The 22981-nt window shown below is 42.1% G+C and overlaps 1 protein-coding gene and 1 long non-coding RNA gene across 2 annotated transcripts in view; both read left to right on the top strand.

Annotated features, from left to right (window-relative positions):
* The first annotated feature begins 6722 nt into the window (after positions 1-6722).
* On the top strand, positions 6723-8368 carry LOC119008305. Its single transcript, XR_005071388.1, has 3 exons — positions 6723-6800; positions 8143-8179; positions 8285-8368. It is a non-coding gene; the product is annotated as an uncharacterized LOC119008305 (long non-coding RNA).
* Positions 8369-12263: 3895 nt separating this feature from the next.
* The window catches only part of ofcc1 (orofacial cleft 1 candidate 1), a 96386-nt gene continuing 85668 nt past the window's right edge, over positions 12264-22981 (top strand). The window contains exons 1-3 of the mRNA XM_037080177.1: positions 12264-13334; positions 19960-20091; positions 22673-22752. Coding sequence (XP_036936072.1) covers positions 22732-22752 — 21 coding nt within the window. The 5' untranslated portion in view covers positions 12264-13334; positions 19960-20091; positions 22673-22731. The remainder of the gene's footprint in view (positions 13335-19959; positions 20092-22672; positions 22753-22981) is intronic.

Here is a 22981-nt window from a genome sequence, read left to right as displayed (position 1 = left end):
CAGGACACATATAAACGCACTCAGGTATGACCCCACGCTACCCATCTGTGATTCTGGCAGGTGGCGACAAGCCGGTTAGTGGCGCCACACCCTCTTTCTTTTTTTTACTTCACCCCGCACCCCGCACACACATACACACACACACACACAGACTGCACAGAGTAGATTTCCTTGAAAGACACTACGGAAACCAAACATATTGGATCCTCTCAGCTGATGTTAAATCTACTGATGACTGTTTGAATGTGTGCATCGGAGCACTCTAACATCTCTATGAATATTGCATGTTTAGTTTGACTTAACTTGAGTTTACATACAATGGGGCTGTAGAAAGTTGTGGTTTTATTTGGATTCCAGCTAACAGTAAACACATTGGCTCACTTCTCAGTAGCCTGCCAGATCCCAGACGAAGCCCCACCTTAACAAGCACAGGACTTTCATGTAGGAGACAGTTATTGTGTAAAGGAGAAGTCACTGTTGACTTGTCTTAGCTTACATCTGCATGTTAATCCATTTAACAGATTTAACCAATGCTGTCTATGTCATTTTCTTCCTACCTCAACCAAGTAGCTTCGTTGCCTAAACCTAACAATACTGCGATCGCTATGTGTTCACTTGCGCTTTTTGTTATGACGTCATGGATCTGACTTTTCAGATGTACTACATACAATTTGAAACTAAATAGTTGTTTTTTTACACAGATTGATGAGATAACCACCAGAGGCTGGAAGCTAAGAACAAAACTGAGAAACAAGTCCGTCAACATTGACTTTTGCATAAGACCTGACTCACCTGAAATGTTAACTGGGCTACCATGTTGTTTTTTTTGTGGCTTAAGTGGTTCAACCCAAGCATGTCACAAGTCATATTTTAAAGAAATTTAATCTACCAGATTAGATGCTGTTTCTGCATGGGCTGGTTAGCTATAGCATGATGACATAACTCAAAGGTATGTTAAGAACTTCTGTCATTTCCACCCACTCGACTCAGTAGTGCAAATATGCTCACTGGCAAAATGCCCAAATTGCAGTAGGTTGACACTGCCAACTCAATTTAGTTAATGTTTAGTTACTAGCTCTTCTATGCAATTAGAATGATTTGCCACACGCAACAGTGCTTGCTAGTTATACAACTTCCTACCTGAGCAGAGTCAGTGCAATCATCTCGTCCCCTTATTGTGATGAGCATCACCGGGTGTCAAGATAACCCCAAGGTACTATATTATCATCCATCAGCTGCCTGGCGCAAGCTGGCACCTCTCCTTGATCACCAGAGCCTTGTCAGCACACCTCAAACCTCACTTACATCTTCACTCATTTAATCAAGGAGAACGGTTGGATGCAGACTGACGGAGTGATGTGGCGCTGACAGCCGGGCAGATAGGAAAAAAAAAAAAAAAAGAAGGGCGATAACACGAAGGATGGATGGTGAGAGCCAAAAACACGGTCAAGTTAATTGTGCAACAGTTCAGACTGGTGGACGGGCGACAAGACAAATACAGCAGAGTTCAGCGACGGAGCAGATGACAATGCTAAAAGAGGCACTTTGCTGTTACCCCATCCCCAAGGAGCTATAAAACAGGAGCACAGTTAATAATCTAAATAAAAAAAAATAAAAGAATGTGTGCTTTCAAGTCTGCAACCGACTGACTGGTGAAAATTCGCAGCTGTCATTGTGACTATTTCAACAGGCAAATACATGACATTATGGAATATCATAAAAAAGTGACATTGAGTAATGACAAAAACACGCAACAATACGCCACTGTGGCAAAGGCTGCTGTGTCAAATCATTCCCAGCTAAAGTGACATGCGGGTTCCTAAGCGCAAAATAAAAATAGAAAGCCGAACGGCACTATAATGAGAAGAAATTGTTTTATTAATGTTTTCCCCTCTTCTCTCCTTTTCTCTCCTCATTGGAGGCATCCTGCATTCTCCTCAGCGTAGCTCACAGTTCCTCCCTGCTCGCGCTCTCTCCTTGGAGGGAAAGTCAAAAGGTTTTTCATTTATCTCAGACCGAAGACGAAGCACAAAACACGACTCCCCCGAGAGACCCACGAGGAAACTGCGAACACCTTGCCCCAAATATCTGATCTTGGAGGCGCAGAAAATAGCAATGCGCGTATTTGTTTGCCGGGACGAAGACTTCCCTCGCTCCCCAGACGCTGTGTTGTCATTGAACATTTTGCTGCTGTGTGTTAGGCATACAAAAATACATTTCGATTTTTATTGGGGGAAAGAAAACACGTCTGAAGAACAAAAGATAATTGTATTGATTTGCTGAGCATGCGGAGCAGTTCAAAATGGGTCTGCTGGTAATATTTTGAGCTCTGAGACGGTGAATGTGTACTTTATATTTGTGCATGCGCGCGTGTGCATTTCACTATCTGGTGAGTTTTGAGCTCAGACAGCGGGCGTGTCCCTAACCACAAGTCCGTCTGCTCATTGGATGGCCTACAAAAACGGTGTTTTTTGTTACATTTAAAGTCAGTTTATCTTGTTGATGCGGCATTAACATTCTGCCCTTTCCATGGGCTCCAATGACAACACAACCGTTGAATGAATAACCATGAATAATTGTTTGCAGGGTCTGTTTCTGCAACATGGATATGTTGAAACTCAACATTTCTTTATGTTGCAACTTTATGTTTCTTTAGGTCCAATTTTCAATTTCTTGCTGTGACAACACTATCGCTATGGACTGGTTCGGTTTAAGGATCGGAAAAGATAATGCTTTGGCTTAAAATACCTGGTGTTGTCGCCACAAACAGTGCTGGAAAGTACAAGTGCGCCTGGGTTGCAGAAACGTTGAATGGCAACATTTTAAAATGGTGACTAAAATGGTGCTGCCAATTATGACTGCACACTAACGTCAGTAAATACCGTGGTCGCATCTGGTATTTTGATACAAAATAGAATTGCCTTTCATCGTTGCTTTCACCGCCGCATTTCATGGCTGCAGCCGAGTAAAGTCACTGACAACAGTTAATCAGAGTCACTAAGAGGAACCGGTAATGTCAGTTATGGCTGATGGCTCAAAGAAACGTTTCCTCATCTATAGGCAATTACTCTCTCACTCTCACTCTCTCTGTTGCTCGAAGCTATGCTAAATCAGATAGATGTGTGCATTGATAAAGGCAGCTACTGGACTGGAACAGCTTGAATATCCATAAAAGAACCAAAGAGCAAAGTAGTTATTATGCTTTCTTCTCCATATATTGTTTATTCTCTTTGACTCACCATCTCTCTCTCTCTCTCTCTCTCTCTCACACACACACACAAACACACAAATAAGTCATACATGTGGTTATACTTGTCATGTGCATCTGTCTCTTTCATGGACATTTAATTGGAGTATGTACACAGAAGAAAGCAAATTAAATGACAAAATGTAAGTTTCATATTTTATATGTAGGTATATGGATTGTGAATGTGCATATGCATGTGCATGTATTGTTACCCTCACAAGCTTTTATTAACCTATCACTGAACAGTTGCTGCTGTTGCCTTTTTCCTATGGACCCCAGGAAGGGGAAGTTGTTCGGAAGCTAAACGGAATATTTAATCCAAATAAATAAGTAAAGACACCAGGTAGATCCATCTGTTGCAGGCTAGAATGAATTGCTTTTCTTTTTGTTAATCATAAAAAGAGGAAATGAGCAAAAAAAGTGAGAAACTCTTTCCCTTCACTGTCTTTGCCTTTAGCCCGAAATGCAGCAACTGTATCCAGTGAGCACAGTTGTCACTGAATTTCTGAGACTAAGTACATTACCTATTTAAAACATGCAATTCGACAAAGGTTAAAATGTTAGAGATTTTCAGATCCACTCTTAAGCCTCCTGAACTGCTCACACACTCATCAGGGCCGTGTATGATCACATCAGCGCTTCCCGAGCTGGACCACAACATCCAATGAGCAATGCATCCCAGAGCAAAACAGCGGTAAACATTCTAGCCCTTGAGGCTAATGTACGGTAGCATACAAGAGACAAAAAACTTGAAATCTAACCTCCAGTTCATGCTGAGTTGTCTGCTTTTGTTTTTTTCCCCCACTGCAATGTGTTACCACAGCAAGATGCTGCACCAAGCTAGTCTCTGCTTTGTTTATGTCTTCTTCCCCATGAGATCACAAAAATTGGAAGACAGGGCTGTATGCTCACCCTTTGCAATAAATTCTTTTAAAATCCATTCAACATCATGTTAAGCAGGTGATGAAATTTTATATTTTAAAAAGCCACAGTGCAACAAGTGCCAGTGTGTGTACCTGAACACATACAAGACAGAGATTCTTTCTTAAATTCACATTCTGCACAAAAATATCTCCCTCTATTCCTCATTCATCTGCATACACAAGGTCTTAGATGCTCCTGGAAGTAAAGCTGCAGTATGCTCATGGTGTTGTAACCAGGTAACAATAAAAACAAGGCTGAACATAGTTCACATTGTAAAACCCTCACTGTTGATATACAACCCTGTCATCCCTTGGTCAGGGTACAACCTTATGTTTAACCACACAAAACCTTCTGCAAAACATCCAGTGAATAGTACCTGCTTACATATTGGCTGATAAAGGTTAGGCCTGTCCTATTTTCATCTTTTTCAAAAAGTGTTTTTCTCTCACAGTTGGTTTGTAAAACAAATGGCCAGCTGCAGAGCCGGTGTGGTGGTGGTCAACCACCTTGGCTTATGCCGCAGTGTCTCTAGACTGGTATGTAGAGGAAACAGGCCAGATGGCAGAGCAGCGGCATGGCAGGAGGATCAACATGTGAAGAAAGGAAATACTGTCTGAAAGACATTAGAGCTGCAGAGCTTCTTCCTGTTGACCAACCTTGGGTGGACAGAACCTGTCGCAGTCGCTCGTTCTCCCCCTGGGTCCACGTTGGCCATATTGTTCTGTTAGGTTTGGTTGCTGGCGGACCCAGAAGCAGAAGCACGAGGTAAGGTGTGGAGTAAAACGGTTATTTATCACAATGCAGGGTGCTGATGAAAACGAGGGCAGGCGGGTGAGCAGGTTGAGACGAGAGCCAGGGTGTAGAGGTTTCCAGGAAAGGTGCAGGATTCATAGGTGAGCCGGAGAAGGCTGTGGAGTTGATTTTCTGAGCAGAGAGACACTGGACATGAGCCAAGCAGAGAAACAGAGTGAAAAGATACCTTAATAATTTAGTTTTTGAGAGTAATTTATGAGTGGCTACTAAGGTGGCCAACCCCTCGGTCCTAAGGCTGTGCCAGAGTTTCAAATACGAATCCCACATATGCGCATTCCGTGTATCTCCTCTGTGCATCAACTGGCAAATGCACATGTTAAGACTTACATACAGTATGATATGAATTTTATTAAATAACATGACGGGAGTCAAAAACACCCGTGACATGGTCAAGTAATCAGGGATGTGGGAAGGACCTATGATTGAAGAGGCCGACGTCCACCCCCTCACACCAACAGTGCACACACAGAGACGCGCAAAGAGACACACACAAACGCGCACACGCAAACAGACTCATGCTCGGAGAAACTATCAATCTGGTTATCAGCCTTAGTCTCTTGGCTACAGGGCTTGTGGGATAGCCCTGCTTCTTGGCAGTCATTTCTAACACAAGCTGGAAAAACAGGCTTTGGGTTTTGTGTGCGTGTGTGTGTGTATGAGTGCGTGTGTCTGTGCTTCTGACTCATTCTGCATGCGAGAGTGTGCTTTGTTTTTATACGAGTGAGTGTATTTTTGTGAGTGTGCTTGCATCTCAGGCATGTGCGTTTTATATGGGCTTTTGTTTGTGCGATAACTTGTGTCTGCATGCCTCCGTGTGCATGCGCGCTTGCTTACAGATAGCTGAAGACAAAAATAGATCTATAAATAGATAGAGGCACTGGAAAATAACCCGGTAATATGACGAATATATGAGGAAATGACAATCAGGAAAGAAGAAAAGCAACCGCCACTTGCACATGCAGTGATGAATCCCACCCCCCGTTGACTTTCTGTATGTGCAACAAAAGGATCTTTAAAAATGTTCTTTTGCAGGATTTCTTTTGCTGTTTCTTCATTTTTAATCAAAGTGAAAAAGAAATTTTAGATTTATATGGGAATGTATAAATGACAGAACGGCAGAATCAAAATTTTAAAAGAGTTCAATTCTTTCATTTTATTTGGGCTAAACTGCCTCGGGTGCAAAAAAATCTTTAACATTTCATGTTACGTTACTCAGACGTTGCCTTCACTTCACTTCTTTTTTTTTTTTTTCCCGGTTAAGGTTTTCTCTCCAAGCTATTCTAACTATGTCTTTCAATAATAGCAGCTTTTGGGTGCACTGCACTGTTTACTTCAGTGCAACAGAGAAGAACAGTTCAGTTTGTCATCGCGGGTCATGATATCATTTCTGAGACAAAGTGTAAAAGAAGTACGGCTGTTTACATCTGTTTTCCTCAGAACTCCCACATGCACCTCTTACTGCTGTTTTTACTGCCTCCTGTCTGGGCTTTCAGGTCACCTCTTACCTTTAATTACCTCCATCTGTCCATCCCTGCCTCCCTCCATCCATCTATTCATTCTTTATATTTTGCCTTTCGGAACAATCTGATTTTTCTCTCGTTTCTGTGGTGGACGAATGAAATAATTCAGCCAGTTCTGAAAGTGGCTGTAAATCGTGAAGCGTAGAGGGCCGGTGTTTAATTTTACCACTAGATTGAGTTTTTTTTCTTCATTACAATGGGGCGGTGATAGACAGGATGTTGATTACGAGTTAGTTACATATTGCCGTTTCCTGAACTTTACCACCCAGGAATTCAAATGAAGAATAAATTCTCAGGTTCGTGAAGAGAAAGAGCCGGGCATGTGAAGCATTTATGGGCACCGCCGGGCATAAATAATATAGTTAAAGTAGGGAAAGAATGCTATGAATTTTGGGAGATGAAGGCAGGAGTCACAGGCCTGGGCAGGCTCACAATTAGAGGGATCCTGATTCTGATCCACGGGAGAAAGCATGTTTGCCTCTTCAGAATCATTTACAGTTTCTGTAAAATATTTTGGTTGCTTCCTCCCTCACCTCTGTTTATTCACTCTCCCTCCCTCTCTCTCTCTCTCTCTCTCTCTCTCTCTCTCTCTCCATCTTCATGTCTTGTCTCTCGCCCCTAATCCTCGCTGTCATCAACAGATTCAGATTTAAGCCTCCATTTCATCCTAGAGGCCACGGGAGATGAAACGTAGCTGCTGGTTTTGCTCATAAATGTCTCACTAAGTGCTGATGTGCCAGGAGCCCACCTTAACTGGTTGACTACCGCTTTAGCCGTCTTCGCAACACTAACACACACACACGCACCCTCTCCCGTTATTGCTAGCACATTTGCACACATAACGTGCACCCCCTTAATCCTTAAAAAAGCAGATGGGTTGCTTTTAATATTAGATTTGTCTGGAGATAATATCATTGGTATGCGCGATGGTAAGATGGGGGTGGGTGGGTGTCGAGGTAACCTTCCTGCCAGCCAGTCAGCCAGCGAACCAGCCAGCCAGAGAGCTAACATCGCTGAAAGGCAAAGAGAGGAGACTTACTAATCCCCACCCGCTTGTCAGGAGATCTACAGGTACCTGCTCAGGCAACCAGACACTGGAAGAAATCTTGGAACTGAGTCAATGTCTTTTTTTCATGTGTGTGCGTTTGCATTTGCATGAGGTATGGGGAAAAAAAAAAATAAATAAATAAGACAATGCGGGCTTGTGTTAATATATCTTTTGGTAAATGTCTGCAAAAATAAGACCTGTGCTGGAGGTCTGTAAATGTGTCTGAGAGCATACCAATGAAGACTACAAGGAAAACAAATCTACCACTTGAACATATTGCTTTTAAATATGTACTATGTGTTGTCAGCACCTCCCACAATCAGACTTGTCGAAGGACACTGCTCACAGATTTTTTGCACATAGTATTGGCCGGGTTGAGTCCAACAACCGCGAGAAAAAAAACAAAACACTCAATGAAACCAAGATGTGACTGTGGGATGCAGTTACAAGCAATGGGAAAGCTGTTAAGTTCAAGCAAAAATTGATCTGTGAAAGAACCATCGATAATCCACTGGAAGGTAAACAATGTTGTTTGGTTGTTATTTTATGCTATGTAATGTCATGTTATGCTCTTATGTAATATTTACCAGGGAAGGAAATTGATAGGAGTGAGCTGATATTTAGAAGGTAGGTAAAACAAATAAGCAGTTTTAATGTATTCTCAGTATTATTTATGATTCATTGTTATTTATATAAACTCATATAAGTTTCTGCCTTTGGGTTTTCCAATAGCCGTCGTGTTTGTCATTAGATGAAGGCATATCTGCCACGCAGACCCGGCGTCTGTGTGAAGTCCCGAGCTGAATTCACCTCCACCGCACAAACTTGAGAGCATTAAGTTAAGCGAGCAGCTCTGTGCCCCCCTCCCCTTTAATAAACCAGGTTAGTCTGAAAATCTCCTTGACTCAAGTTGTTTAATGACCATAGCTAATGCCGCTGTGCACTGCCCTCTCTTTGTCTTGTCTGTGTAGCCAGCCTAATCGCTGCTGACAGTCAGCTTTGCTCTTTTATTAGCTCTGCGTCGCTTGCAATCAGTGACAGTGAAGTCAGGCAGCAGGAAGGGCTTGTGTGAAGTCAACACCCACTTGGACCCAACGTTTAGACTCACGCACACGCACGCGCACACAAACATTTGTGTGTCTGCATCCTCACAAACAAACTTGCACTCTTCCCGAGCCGAGTCAATAAGCGCGTGACCTCTCTCACACGTGTGCGCGTGTGCGACGTATATGCCCACAGATTTTTCTCCCATGCATGCCCATCACTTCACATGTGCGCACACAGGCATGCATGGACACATTTCTCTGTACACACACACACACACACACAAACACACACTCGCTTTCAATATAATGAAACATCCTCAACTCAGCAGCCACTGGCCTCACTGTATGTGGGTCAGGCCATGCAAAGCTGTATTGATTCTTTTGGCTGTGTGTCTGACTGTGTGCCGCCATGTTAAAAGGGGCTGACCGCTAACACGACAGCTAGCGAGCGTGACTAAAGACGCACACACTCATTCACAGACGAGAGGTTCCGCAGTTTGCTAGCCTCTTCCTGTCAGTGCCCCGCGAATTGGCAGACAATGGACTTGTTTGATAAAGAGGAGGTCTGACATTCGAACGTGCAATTTGTGAGCGACGGGGCGGGGGGAGAGCGAGGGGAGGGTCAGGAATTCGCTTCACTCTCTTTAAAGAATGTAGCGTCACCCATATGTCCGTCTGCCCTGGTGCATACTCGATGGAGTGGAAGGGCAGGGACGGGAGAGTGCTCTCTCCCTTTCTCTTTCTCTCTCTATTTCCAGTCTATTTTGCAGGGGCTGACGAGCCTCTCTGCCCACTCCGGGTGCAGAGCAAAAGCTTAATGCTGTTTTGTCTATTGCATTAAACCATGCAGTGGCCATTTAGGACACTATGTAGGCCACAGCAGAGAGAGCGGGAGAGACAGAGAGAGAGAGAGGGAGAGAGCGGGTTTAAAACCTGTGCCATCCATAGCTGAGGTCAGAGCAGTGCACAGCCCGGGCACGGTGAAATATTTTAAAAGCCGAAATGTCACTCATGCTGAATAGCCAGCATCCATTCTCCTCTCCCGTAAACGTGCTGCACGCTCCATTTAAGTGCTTTTGAACGAGCCCTTATTAATCCCCTTAACTGCAGCTTTGCACCTCATATTTACCACAGCTGACCTTTTGACCCTAGCCACTGGCTAACATCTAATGTTGAAAATTGGCTAATTTGTGGAATGGCGGAATTTGGGGGTAAAGACCACTTAGAGCTAATGGCTGGCTCATCTGAATATAAGCGCCATGCTCAGGGGAGGGCAAGCGCAGGGCAGCAGTGCTACCAGTGTTGGTGAGGTGTATTTGCGAGAATTGCCCATCTCAAAGAAGCCACATATTTCTCTCCCGAACATCAATCTGAATAGCTAAGACTTTCACCACCTCCATTATCTTGCCATTCGTTATCCTTGTATGCTGTAGGCTTTTTCTCAATTACAGCCATTTATGGCTTCTGGAGTAATTACATCAAACTCGAGTCAGTTACCTGTAAGGTGTGTTCTACTGTAAATTAATTTGGAAGTTTCTGTCTTACTTCCTTTTCATTTGGTAGTAATGGGCTCTACTTGTTCTTATGCAAGACAACCAGAGGGCTGAATGAATTCTGAGGCAGGAAACTGACCTCATGAGGGGAGGGGAGGGAGACAGAATTTCAAGAGTTCACAGCAATTTCCATTAAAGCCGGGAGACAGAACATGATTTGTGACAAATGATGCTAGGAAAGCATATTGTGCCACACCGGTACATCAGAGGAACCCTCTCGAACAGATTAGAGCTTATTGTCTCACCGTCATGTACAAAATAATTCAACACGTCATGAACATAATAATTTCGTTCTATACTGCTGGATATTGTATTTTATAGATTATATTTTTTAATCTTACTTCTGGTTCATGAAATTTTACATAGTGCATTTGTAATGGAATTAACCGCAGGGAGGGGTGGGGGGGGGAGTAGGTTGAACAGAACAAAATGGTTTTATGTAATGAACGGCAAATGAATTAATTCCACAATTTATATCAAGCTGCTCCGGTTGCCCAATAAAGGTATTTTCATCACGAATTTGGGAAATTACATGTAAGGACTCTTCCTGCCCATTAATGCCTTTTTACCTTGACTTAACTTTTGAACTTCTAGTCACAAATAAGGCACAAGCAAAAACAATTCTGCCCAAACTGATATGGCACATTTTCTATGAAATTATACGATTCCCGCAACAAAACCTGAGAAAACTAATTTATTCCTACCTTCTTCCCTCTCCACTCACTGTAATTTGAAGTGTTGAATGTTTCGCTATCTGTGTTACCTTCAGCATATTTAGCCAGCCCTTCATTTGCACTCGTCTTTAAGGCTAACAGCTTATTCAGCCTGTTTATGGATGGCCCCTCAGAGCTAAATTAATAGAAGAGGCTTTGGGGACCAGAGAGGAAAGTCATAAGCAAGACTGTAATGCTCATTTGCAACGTAGAGGCTAATTACCAATTTGCCACTCTCCAATCTTGTTTCATAATACGTTCACGGCTCAACTTCTTTTGTGTTTTGGTGCCTGCGAGCGATGTATGACTTTTATACAACAGAGGATGCTTTGCTTCTGTCTTCTTTATAACTTCATGTGCTGGAGATATTGAGCTCTCAGACTTGCCCCACACAGGCGCACATCTAACACTCGCTCATGTGAGAATGGTGCAGTGATTGCCTTCAGCTTTGACGGCGTTCTCTTTGGATGCAATTTTTGTCTCACAGAAAAAGAGAAAGAGAAAGACAGAGATGACAAAAAAAGGAGAAAACATCGAAGGGAAAGCGCTCAATTGAACATCAGTCGATGCTCTAAGTTGCTCCACAAAGACAAAGCTGCGAAAGGAGCGCCACGCTCTCCATTTTAAGCAGGTTTTTTTGCCATGCAGAAAGGACAGAGGACGCACACTCAGACAAGAACTTTATAAAAACAAATCTAAACAGTAGACTTTAATATCTGGGCAATACTGTACAGCACAAGAAAGAGTGCCCATTTGACTGTCAGGTTATTAAGGGTAATTCATTATCAAAACTAGTTCTTGTCTGTATTTTCAGGCATCAGTGAAACGGACAAAGTATGAGTGCTCTGAGACTGTTCCGTAATCTGCCTTTGAAATGCTTTGAAAAATCGTATGATCCCTGATCTGACAAGAAGAGAATCTGATGCAATATCAGGATTTACACGTATGTTAACAAATCCGTTTTCTATAACCTAACAAACTAACAGTGTGTCAGTTCCTTACACAAACAGGTGTCTGGTCAGGATTGTTGAGCACGAATGTGGCATGAAACGCAAGCAATTAAAGAATTAGCAGGCCTGAGCTATGCTAACATCATGAATCAACTGTGTTGACATTGACTTCAGCCTTTTATGTACTTTTCATCTCTGGTTTGACAACCTTTACACAGTTAATGCTGTTCATCTCACAGCAAACAGACTGTATACCAACACAGTCCGTGGATTATATGGGTTTAAGAAGCGCATTCTTAAAAATCCAGCTAGAACTGATTTTGTGCCTGAGCGTTTTATGTATGCAATGAAAAAGCATAAAAAACAAACACTACTAAACAATATACAAGAATGTCAAACAGACAAACTTAGTTTAATATTTTAAACATTGTGTTGCAGTCCATCACAAAACATGATCACATTCAGACTCTCTTTTTTTGTTTTACTTAAGTGATTTAGCTAGGCTACTTAGCTAGCATATGAAAAAAGCAAGTTAATGTTATGAGGACCTTCCCTTCTGAATTACAGATTATTTTGTAAACATTCAAATTACCCATGAGAGTGGAGAAAATTACATGATCTTCTCAACAACCACGCTGGTCGATGGCCTCCAACATACCAAGAAGAGTTCACAGAGCCTTGATTTTTTGTCTAGGTAAAAAAATACAATAAAACAAGAATATTAAAGGGACAACTGCTGGCTAACACAGGGACTAAAATCACTATTACTAGCCAAACATACTGCAGCAGGTTACATGGCAAAATCACTTTACTGAGTGTAGCCTTCGGGTAGCTGGCAAGCTAGTACCAAGTTTCTCATAATGTGAAAAGAAACGTTTATACTGCCTTCTGCATTATAAAGTGTTTGGACTGCAACAGCTGTTTAAAGGTAGGGCATGCTGAACAACGACATCGACATGAACAACAGTTTTTTTAAGTGACATCAGGTAGATATTTACCCTACAAACCCCATAACTAGCTTGAACTCATCGAGCCTTGGTCATGAAAGTGTTTTGTTTCCACTGTTTTGGCTAAAACACATATATAACCTTAGCCTAGCTGCTAATGCTAAAGGCAATAATAGTTTACTCTGCGCTCATGTTTATTAAGCCGTAAAGACTGCAGGCCTACAAAAAGCTACAATAAACCTGCTGTTCAACATATGGGCTCAGCCTGTGCAAGGAGATTATACAATGACACTTACATGAAAGCCAGCCAATTGATACTGTTAGAAAATGGCTGAAAGGAAAACTTCACTGTCAATATGTACCATAATACAAAATGGACAATGACAATGTAAGAGATGTAGAGACATTCTATGTAACGGTGAGTTTTAAGCTACTAGCTAGCAGTTAGCAAACATTACACACACAATTTACATTTACCCAGGACTGACATTTTAACAATGCATGGAACGCTGACTGCTCTCTGTCTCCTCTGAGGGTGCGCTCTGCTCCACCGAGGCTGCTGTCAACCCAACGGTACGTTCCATCAGCGCTTCAAATTGTCCGTCTGTCCGGTTTGCACGAGAGCGCGCTTTGACACTCTTGAGCAGCTGCTCACAAACGCACCCAGTGAATTTTGTGGGAGTTAGCATCTGGCCAGTTAGAGCATTAGTTGCCAATGTTCACACTGACGCACACAGTGGTGCTTTTTGGGTCTTTTGCCGACATAAATGTTCATTTGAAAATGAAACGACATTGCACAAATGTAAAAGCTGAAATATCAACTATGCAGCAAGGTGAAGAAGGAGGCAAACAATTACAGCGTTACCTCAGTTAACTTCTCCAGTTATGTGTCCTTGCTTTGCCTGTGTGTTAATATGTCAGTGCACACACAGTAGTAAACTGAGTGTTGAATCATTAACTGTAGGAAATAGATCATTAAAAGTTCAAAAGAGATCTGGGTTAAACTCACAGAGTGAACATTATACCCTTTAAAAACTTAAAAGGCAGGAGGCAGAGGACACACGGTCTATGAATAGTCCAATGAGCACGCCCCGAGGGTCACCGTTGCATGTCCAATGAAGACAAGCCGAGTGGAGTTGGTCATTGAAGACATTTACATTTCAAACAATCTTGTAGATATTTAGACAGACGTGTGGGTTAGCCAGTGACCTGGGAGATCAGGGTTGATCTAATTTTAAGGCAATCAGCTGCTGTTACAGCAGGAGTCCAACCTGGACAGACTATTTCCTGGTCTGTTAATTCAAACAAGCTTAGCAACATCCTCTTGAGTCATCCGTAAATTAGCATTTCTGGGCTGTAAACAGGCTTATAAAGCTTCCCTGTAGCACTTCTTTTTTTTAGATTTAGAAGTTTTAAAGATTTTTGAAAGTAAGTGTGGCATTTCCTTGGAAAAAAAAATGAAAGTCTACAGCATTATTTGACAAACTCATAATAGATTATTAACAGTTTAACCAAAAAGTAAAAAAAAAAAAAAACAGAAAAAGGAAATGAAAAAAGAATCAGGTTATATAGAAACTCCTCAATGAATTATATAAATAAATGTCAAGGCACATTTTTTGCCTTTGGCACTGTCAGATGTTCTGCAGTGGGAGTGAGAGAGAGTGACAGGAAATGTGAGGGCAAGATGTACCGACATATACCGAAAGCTACATTTTAACGTAGAACATTAGAAAATGAGCTGCCTTGGACTGTGTCATCCATGATACACCTGCCTTGTTGGAGAAGTAAAAGTCCATATAGTTTTTAATGTAGAAAATATCATGAGAATGACAGCATGAGTACTTTTATGGCCTGTGAATGAGCATTGGACTCTCACAATTATAAAAAGAAATCAACAAATTAAAAATATCAGATTGTTCAATAAAATGCACCATTTTCATTCCAAAGTGCAAGAACTTTTTGAATTTGCCACACCTCTTCTTTGCATCTGTTTGCTCAGAGTGTAAATTCGTTACTTAAAACTGGTCGCCATAACACACCACTCCAAATACAAGTCATTACACCGCCCCTAAGGAATTCAAACTTTAAAGTAGTTAGGAGGCGCGTATAATCACCCTGCTTTTCAGCAAATGACAGGCACGAAACATAGAGTTCATTGTCAAGTCAAAGATGATGAACAGAGCTGCAGACTACCTGGATTACGCTGGCTGGCAAAACACCTTTAATTGTAAACTTCCTTATTTAACGTAACTGCAAGCTGCAAATTTTCAAGGCGAGACTTCGCATAATGTAATGAATCGCGGGGTGATTATCAGCTTTTCGTGTTCTAGACGTCCAAACAAGATAAAAAAAACCATTACCAGAATCCCCAGTCTACCCATTAATATCACCCAGTATTGTATCATGTGAGGCATCAAATTGAGGTTCCCTGCAGTAGATAGACTCAAGCTCATCCCTCCGCCGTCGCCGCTCGTCTTAGACTGTATTTTGTCGCACATACTATACATACCGACCCTCGGCACCACTGACACACCACCGCCCGTGGCCTCTTGATCTTTAAAAGAGATCACAAGACCTTCCGCTGTGCGATGGTGACATCACTGCGTCTCCCGATGAATGACAGAGAAAAGAAAGAAAATGTATTTATAGCACAAAGTTTCATTCCGACAATTGTCTAATTTCCTCAAGCGTTTCATGCGCGAACTCGCAGCCAGCGTGCTCATCAAAGGGCAGTCTCAGTGCCTGTCACAAGGCGCATAATAAATCCCTGTCATAGAGGAGTCAGTTGCATGCAAGATGCCCCTTGTTGGTCAGCAAGATGTTTCTCAAACACCCCCCCCCCTCACCCCCCCCCCCCCACCCCAACACACTCTCAATTTCTCTGAGATCATGCCCTAATGATGACCCTAGGCCCGCTTTTAATCACTATTTGCGTTGCCCTTTTAACAATTATTCCACTCCTCTGCACAATTTTAACTGTAGAAGCGTGAGATGGATTCCTGTGATTGGTAACTGCCTTATAGACACAATCTTTTGGGGCCCACGTCATTATGTTCATCGCAAGTTATGATGCATTCAAAGGAATCGACGGGGAAAATCGGCGTTCTCCTCTATGTATTACTTATGCTGTATCATGCAAGGCGAGCTCACTTCCGCAGCATCTGCTCCCAAGTTTGACTGAAGCGAAGTTCAGGCTTTGCATACGAGCCTTCTTTTAAAAAAAAAAAAAAAAAAAAAAAAGAATGTCACTCACTCCCACTCTTAGAGAGGCTGCATGAACTCTGTGGTCGAGGAGAAAGCAAAGCAAAGTACGATGGAAATAACTTTAGAAAGAAAGAACCAGAAAAGTCTTAACTAAGCGACACGCCGACTCCTGATTGGAAACCAGAATCCAGAAATAACAGTCGTCCTCTGACAGAACTGCACTGACGTTTCTGCGCCGGCCCAAAATACATGTATGGTGGGTCCAATTTCAGTTTGATGCTTGTGTAAACAGTAGCAGCACACTTGATGTCAGTTTATGGTTTTTTAATGATGATGATAGCAAAACACGTCACGCAATCCTAAAAAGTGTGAGTTGGAAAGTTGTTGCGCAGGTTCGGACAAAAACCAGTTTTACACTTGGGTCTTCTGACCAAGAACTATTTGACCTTTGCCCCTTGAAAAAAACTGAACAAACACTCACGGAAAGAAGTCTTGAGATTTTTTTTTCACGCTCGTGTTTCTAACGCTGCGGCGCCACATTCATGTTTGAGTAATCTACATGTGAATAATAAAGTAGCCTTCAAGGTTTATGTATTCTCCCCCTTCACAAGCAGCGTTATTAATAGCTTCATCTTTCTTGCCGCCTTAAATACAGGATGAAATATTTTGACATGCTCATAGCGGAGGGAGGAAGGTGCAGGCCAAATAAACATTTGTTTTAATTAATCATTTGATGGTGACTTAAAGGTAGCTTTACAACCCACCGGCCCCCTTTTTTTTCCTTTCTTCTGCTCTGATATCACCTTGAGTCAGAAAGTCTGCTGTTGCCCCCGTAAGTCACATGCATGTCTATTTAGGGAAAATCTTTACAGAGATAAATTATTTTTGAGCAATGAAGGATGAATCTCCTGTGTTTTCTTTGACCTTGCGAGCAAACTACAAAAAGTGGAGCAATCGATTGCTACCCTCTGAAGATACTGCAGTATTGTATTTTGGAATGAACAGTGAAGGGAAGAAAGAGAAAAAAAAATAGAAGTCAAGCCAGATGAACAGCTGTATTGAGATAAACCGTCACCCCATATGCTGAGGGAAAACAATCTCTGCACATTACGGAGAGTGAAGATGAAAAAAATACACTTAATCAACTAACATTGATATTACTTCTGGCAATTAGGAGCATGCTGGTAATGATATGAGTTTTCAGCTGTAAATAATTATGCTGCCTGCGGGCCATACTTTAATTCTCGGCTGTATCTATAAACAATAATCAAACCAACAGCAGCAGGCTAAAAGTTGGAGATTTGTGGGTTTGCAGAGCAGCGGTTGAGGAGCAGCTTATTGGAGCCCTGTGGTGATGCCAGTAGTCAGGGTCACCTTCAGGTGCTCTCTCATCTGTATACCAGCGCGCTAATGCGCAGCTCTATTGATCAGCCTGTATGCGTCAGCACGCGCACACACACATGCACAGGTGCACACAAAGCACACAGAAATGAGCTCACGTACGCGCACACACACACACACACACACACACACACACACACACATAGACACAAGGGTACACGCACGCATACTTAGTAAGCACTTCCACACATGCATTTTAAACCTTACGAGGGCTTAGTACAGAGATATTATTTGAATTAAATGCAAAACACTTTATATTTAATTATTTATTTAAAATGTTTATTTATTTGTATTGGTGCCAGAAAATGAAAGAATTCTTGCCCTTGTAATAAGGGCTTTCTAATTACATCATCTACATCTGTTGGTTTATGCAAGCTTTTGTGTTTCAGACTTCCATTTGATTAGAATAAGTTACCTTTAAATATCCGCTCTGTGTCATGATTTAGCTTATTTCTAATGTTTTACATCTCTCATTTTAAAACAAAAGGCCCATGCTTTCAATAATGTTGTCACTGTTCCTTTATAATGTTCATTTTCTTTTGTTCTGATAGTGTCAAACATTGCACCTGTGCACGTGTTGTTGTTTAGTGTGTTCTTCTCTCGTGTGCTGGTCGTTTGTTCTTTGTGTTATGTCTTTTTGTGCACTGCGCTGTTCCGTTTCCGATTGTTTGCATTTTGTTAATTACCAAAATAACACCGCCACAGTAATTAATCATGTTTTTTTTTCTGCACTGCTGCAGTATGTAACACTTTAAAAAAGAGCAAAGAAACAACAACAACAAAAAATAACTTAGAATACTAGTGAGATTGAGGCTTGACAGCTTACTTTTACTCACTGTCAAACAGGAAGCGGCGGCCTGCTGATTGTATAAGGACTAAGATGAAGTGCATAATTAAGGAAACATATGAAAGCCGGCACTGGGCCCGAGATTAATTAGGTGCGTGTCAATACCCTCATCAATATCCGATTAACTAATGACACATGGCCCAATGAGGGCCATTGATCTGCTCAGAGTCTGCTGTGTTAATAGGTTGAAGCCAACACTCAGTGGGAAAGCTGACAGGAAACTGCGAGGGCCCTAAACACGGGAAAAACATGAAAATGTCCCCTCAGTCATATCAGTAGTCAAATCACATCCGTGTGATGTGGCCTCATGGGATTCCAGTGATTGCTGTGACCACAACTGAACTTATTCGGCTTTGCGAGAATTCCCATCCTTAGTGATAATTAAAAATGACCCCAAAGGATCCCCCTCCCCAAAAAGAAAGAAAGGGAAAAAAAAAAAAAAAGAACTCAATCTAGATTAATGGTGATGGAATGGCCAACATCATAAGTTAGCCCCTTTATGATAATGATTGTAATGATAATAATGAACACTTGGATGAAGGATGTACAATCCCCTGTCCTGGAGTTGAATCCCTATACAGGTTAATTAGGAAAGATAACATCATTAGCCACATCATGCCTGCACAGAGAATTAATTGGATAAAATGGAGATTTAGGTCTATATTTAATCGCATAAACGATCAACGACAGCTTAGCCAGGTAATAGGAGGTCCAAATCGGTGGGCATCTTATTTAGATCACATTTAACCAGCTTAATGAGCAGTCCCGGCGGTTTGTAATATATGTGCTATGACGATCCCCGCTGTACACTGTATTGATCAAAATGCGCACTAATGATGTATTATTTTGCCTTGTTAGCTTCTGATTGTTTTCAGCGTGTCGGGATAATCGAGGAGAGGCTGGAAGATGGTTCACGGTACCAATCATCGAGTTTATATGAAAGGAGACATCGGCTCCATCTTTACAAAACAAACCAGAGCTATATGTTGCTAATACATGTGAGCAATCTCTCTTCCTCGGTTGAAAAGGCCACCGATGGCCCGATGGCTTTGCAGTCATAAATAAAGCACGGCGTGACTGTTTTGGACTAAGGGATGCATTAGCTGGAGTTCATGATCTGTTCTGAGGCGGGACATTAGTGTAATATGCCTCACGCCAAACGTGAGCCAGGCGTTTTCATACCTATTCTTCACAGCAGCTGCAAAGCTCAGCCGGGTTGTCTTTGGCTGAGGAATACGTTTGTCTGCAGTTCCCTCTAAATATTACATGGGGGGGAAACCTTTGTGTGTATTGTCGTCATATGCATAATGGATGTTTACAAAGCAGCGTGAGTGCTTTACCTCCAGTTTGGGGGAGTTCATTGTAATCAGCACAGAGAGGTGATAAAGCAGCAGCCTGTGATATCTCCGGCTCTGGTGGAAACAATAAGCGAACATCTCTTTTGAGGGAGCGCCACGCTGCCCATTAATAATGAAGCATCGTTTAAAACACAAACAGTGAGGCCATCTGGTAGATGAGGCTGTCATGCAGATGAAACTTTATCTTGGCACCACTCGGCAGTTACAGTTTTCTTAATGGCATGTATTAATCTGTGTATTAAACCTGCTACTTTTATCATTCAAATACTATTGTTCAACTTGATCAACAACACGTGCTTTAACTTAACAGGCCGAAACCTTAGACCTAATGCATTTTGCACATTTGAGAGGTGTATCATTTGATTCAGACTTCCTCTTATTGCCTCAGTGAGTGAAAGTGAACGCGAGGAGGTTACCTGAGACCGCGCGTGCGTGCGCCGTTGGGGGGGCCGCGTCATCGTCACCTTGACGACCGGGGTGTAGCTGACCGTGGAGAGGAAGCTTTCCGGGGCCTCGCAAGGTAACATACCTCTTCATTTTAAATAAAAAAACAATATGCATGTATACAGTTACTTATATAATGTGCCGGTTGTTTTGCATCAGATCTGCTTTATAGTCCAGTAAGATCAAATGACATACTTTGGTGCAGAGAGCAAAGAGCACTTTGGACTAAACTCATGTAATTCCCACAAATAAATTGCAGCAGACTTGCATGAATTCACTCAAACATACTCCACCGGTGTCCACTCCACTGCTGATATATGGCTCTGTAAGTGCACTTTAAAGTGCAAAGAGTACATTTAGAGTAAATATGCATGCAAAACATCTCCATTGCCGAGTGAGGAAGAAACCAGCCTGCCCTTTTCTACCCTTATTGTCAGTCGTGTCAACTCCATGTCTTGAGGGAGACTGGCTGTTGTCAGAGACTAAGAAAAGGCCTCCGTCCGCGAGCAAATAAAATATTCTTTGGTGCATGGTGCCCTGTCCCTCTGTGACTATTGAATTACGTCCCTTCTCCATGTTTGGGGGAGAGGAAAAAAAGAATGTCAAGGGAAGATTTCAGGTCGCACTGTGCCATAGAAAAAGGGGAAGTGGCTCGTCTAGCACAACACAGACCCCACTGTCATTCTGCATTAAGGGTTGATTGAGCTTAGCTGACTAGATGACAGAGGAGATGGTCATTCTCGGGGCAGGAGGAAAAAGGTCAAATATAGCACCGTGTCATTTCAGAGGAACAACGCAGATTCTTGCTTTCTGTATAAATAATATGTGGTTTCAGCTGTAGGTCAGTTCTTTTGTATTTTTTTGTTTTGCACTCATGATTTTAAGACTTCAGGGTTGATAAATAACAACTTCCTTATTCATTACACTCATTGTTTAATTTGTGCAAACTGTGCAAGGTTTAACTGCAAAGGTCAGGGGATCTTTGGGGTCTGACAGAAGGCCAAGAGGGCTTTTATTAAAGGAGGTGTTCGACAAAATCGTATAATTTCTGAAAACCTTAGAACACAGAGAAGGTCTGGAAAAAGTCACGGCGAGGCGTCTCTAAAAGTTGAGATATTTCGGCTCCGAAAATTCGAAACAGCAGCCAATCGACGGCAGTTTTTGCCTCTCTGCTGTTCAACTCTGACCAGAGCTGCTCATGCCTGACATGTTGCTGTGATTAAACCAGGAAACGGCGCTGTGGTTTGCGGGTCAAAAACAAATATATTTGCGAGGAAAAACCCTGTGTAGATAATTCAGCTGCGCGCTGGCTGCTGTTTTCATGGGTGCATTTGTTCAGTGAGCAGTTCAGTGGACTGATACCAGCTCGAGTCCAGCAAGTCCAGTGAATTTTACTCTGAAGGATTCGAGGGCTTTGTTGCATGTGCAGTGAAAATATTCACATATGACTTTTGACAGGAAGCCTGAACCTCAAGCAGAAAAGTGAGTCAGTCATTTATGTGGTTAACAATGGTGTTGGCAGTCTCAACGGTTAGGGAGCCAGTATTTGGCAGGGGGGCGAGCCGTTTTAACAACTAATGCACTTATTCTTCTCACAGCATCACAATTTTACAGCCTGTATAAAACATTCACACACACACACACACACACACACACACACACACACACATGCAGCTCTATTAGGAACCCAGAAAACCAGTTGGGCAAATTAAAAACAGGAATGTCTTTAATTCATTAAAAGACACATGTAAAGGAAATGCTGCAAAGTACCTCTTTATCTAAAAGTGTGATCCTTCTTTTGTGTAGCTGCTGATAAGCACCATTCGACACAAATAGACACAGCTTGAAATATGAGTTTGAGCCACCACAGTTGTTTACACAATCGGGCTTTCCTTTTCTTTTTTCTTTTTTTTTTTTTCTGCCGGCCGTGATAAGGTGCATGGATATCCTGTGGTCTTTGCCTAGTTAATGTGCACGGACCGCACACTGGCTCTGCTTTCACTGAGTTATTACGCAGAGTGTAATTTGAAACAATTACAAAAACACTGGCCCACTTGTTACAACACTCATTTTCCTCTCACATATACAAACCACAGATTCAATAGCTTTACATGTTTTTCAATCACACCCAGTGGAGCAGTGTTCAGTGTGAAAAAGTATAGCATTTCATCCTAGCTCGCATGGTATGGGATAATCTTTCACATTTTGCCTGGGGTTTGTTTTGCTATTTCAGCAGAAACTTGTGCAAGCCATGTGAATTACCATAGGAGAGGACGATAAAAATACCAAATGATATTGTATCAGATGTAAATGAATAAACTATTTGAATAATCAGGGCAAAATAATTTGTTATCTGTGATAATGAATGGTGTTTATAGTGCTTTATTCTCTGAGATGCATTGCAGAGATAACAGTTTTAAACACACAAGCAGGAGGGGGATGGTGTTACACTGCGTGGAATGAAGGGTTTCGGCTGCAGAGTAAGCTATTAAAAGAGCTCTAATAGCGTCAACAAACTTCAAATTATAAGTTTAAAGTTTTGAGTCAACCTATTCATCTCACGTGTGCTTCAGATTCCTGCGAGCGCCCCGACTTTAGGTCCATATTATTTGTTTTGACACGTTTCTCACCGCATTTTCACACATTCTGCTTTGCAGGCCTCACCATTGTTCAGAGATCGGGGTCAGCCAGTGATGATCTTTTGCAGTTTGCAGAGATGGATACCTTTAGCAGCAGTGTGAGTACAGTTTCACTTCTGGCCTCGGCATAGCCGAGCACAAGGAGGTCAAGCCTCGTACCTCCATCTTTCTCTCTCTCTCTGAAGGTGCTAGTGCAGCCTGACCATTGACATTTAGCATTCCTCTGCGCTGCCTCTGGGTTTTCAATGGGGGATTGAGGGGTGCAGAGGCCAGTGCCTGGTTCTCAAGGGTTATAACAAAAAGGCTCTTGAAAATCCCAAGCAGTTC

Source organism: Acanthopagrus latus, chromosome 19 (genome assembly GCF_904848185.1).
Source record: "Acanthopagrus latus isolate v.2019 chromosome 19, fAcaLat1.1, whole genome shotgun sequence".
Taxonomy (NCBI): domain Eukaryota; kingdom Metazoa; phylum Chordata; class Actinopteri; order Spariformes; family Sparidae; genus Acanthopagrus; species Acanthopagrus latus.
This window is presented reverse-complemented; position numbering and strand designations above follow the sequence as displayed.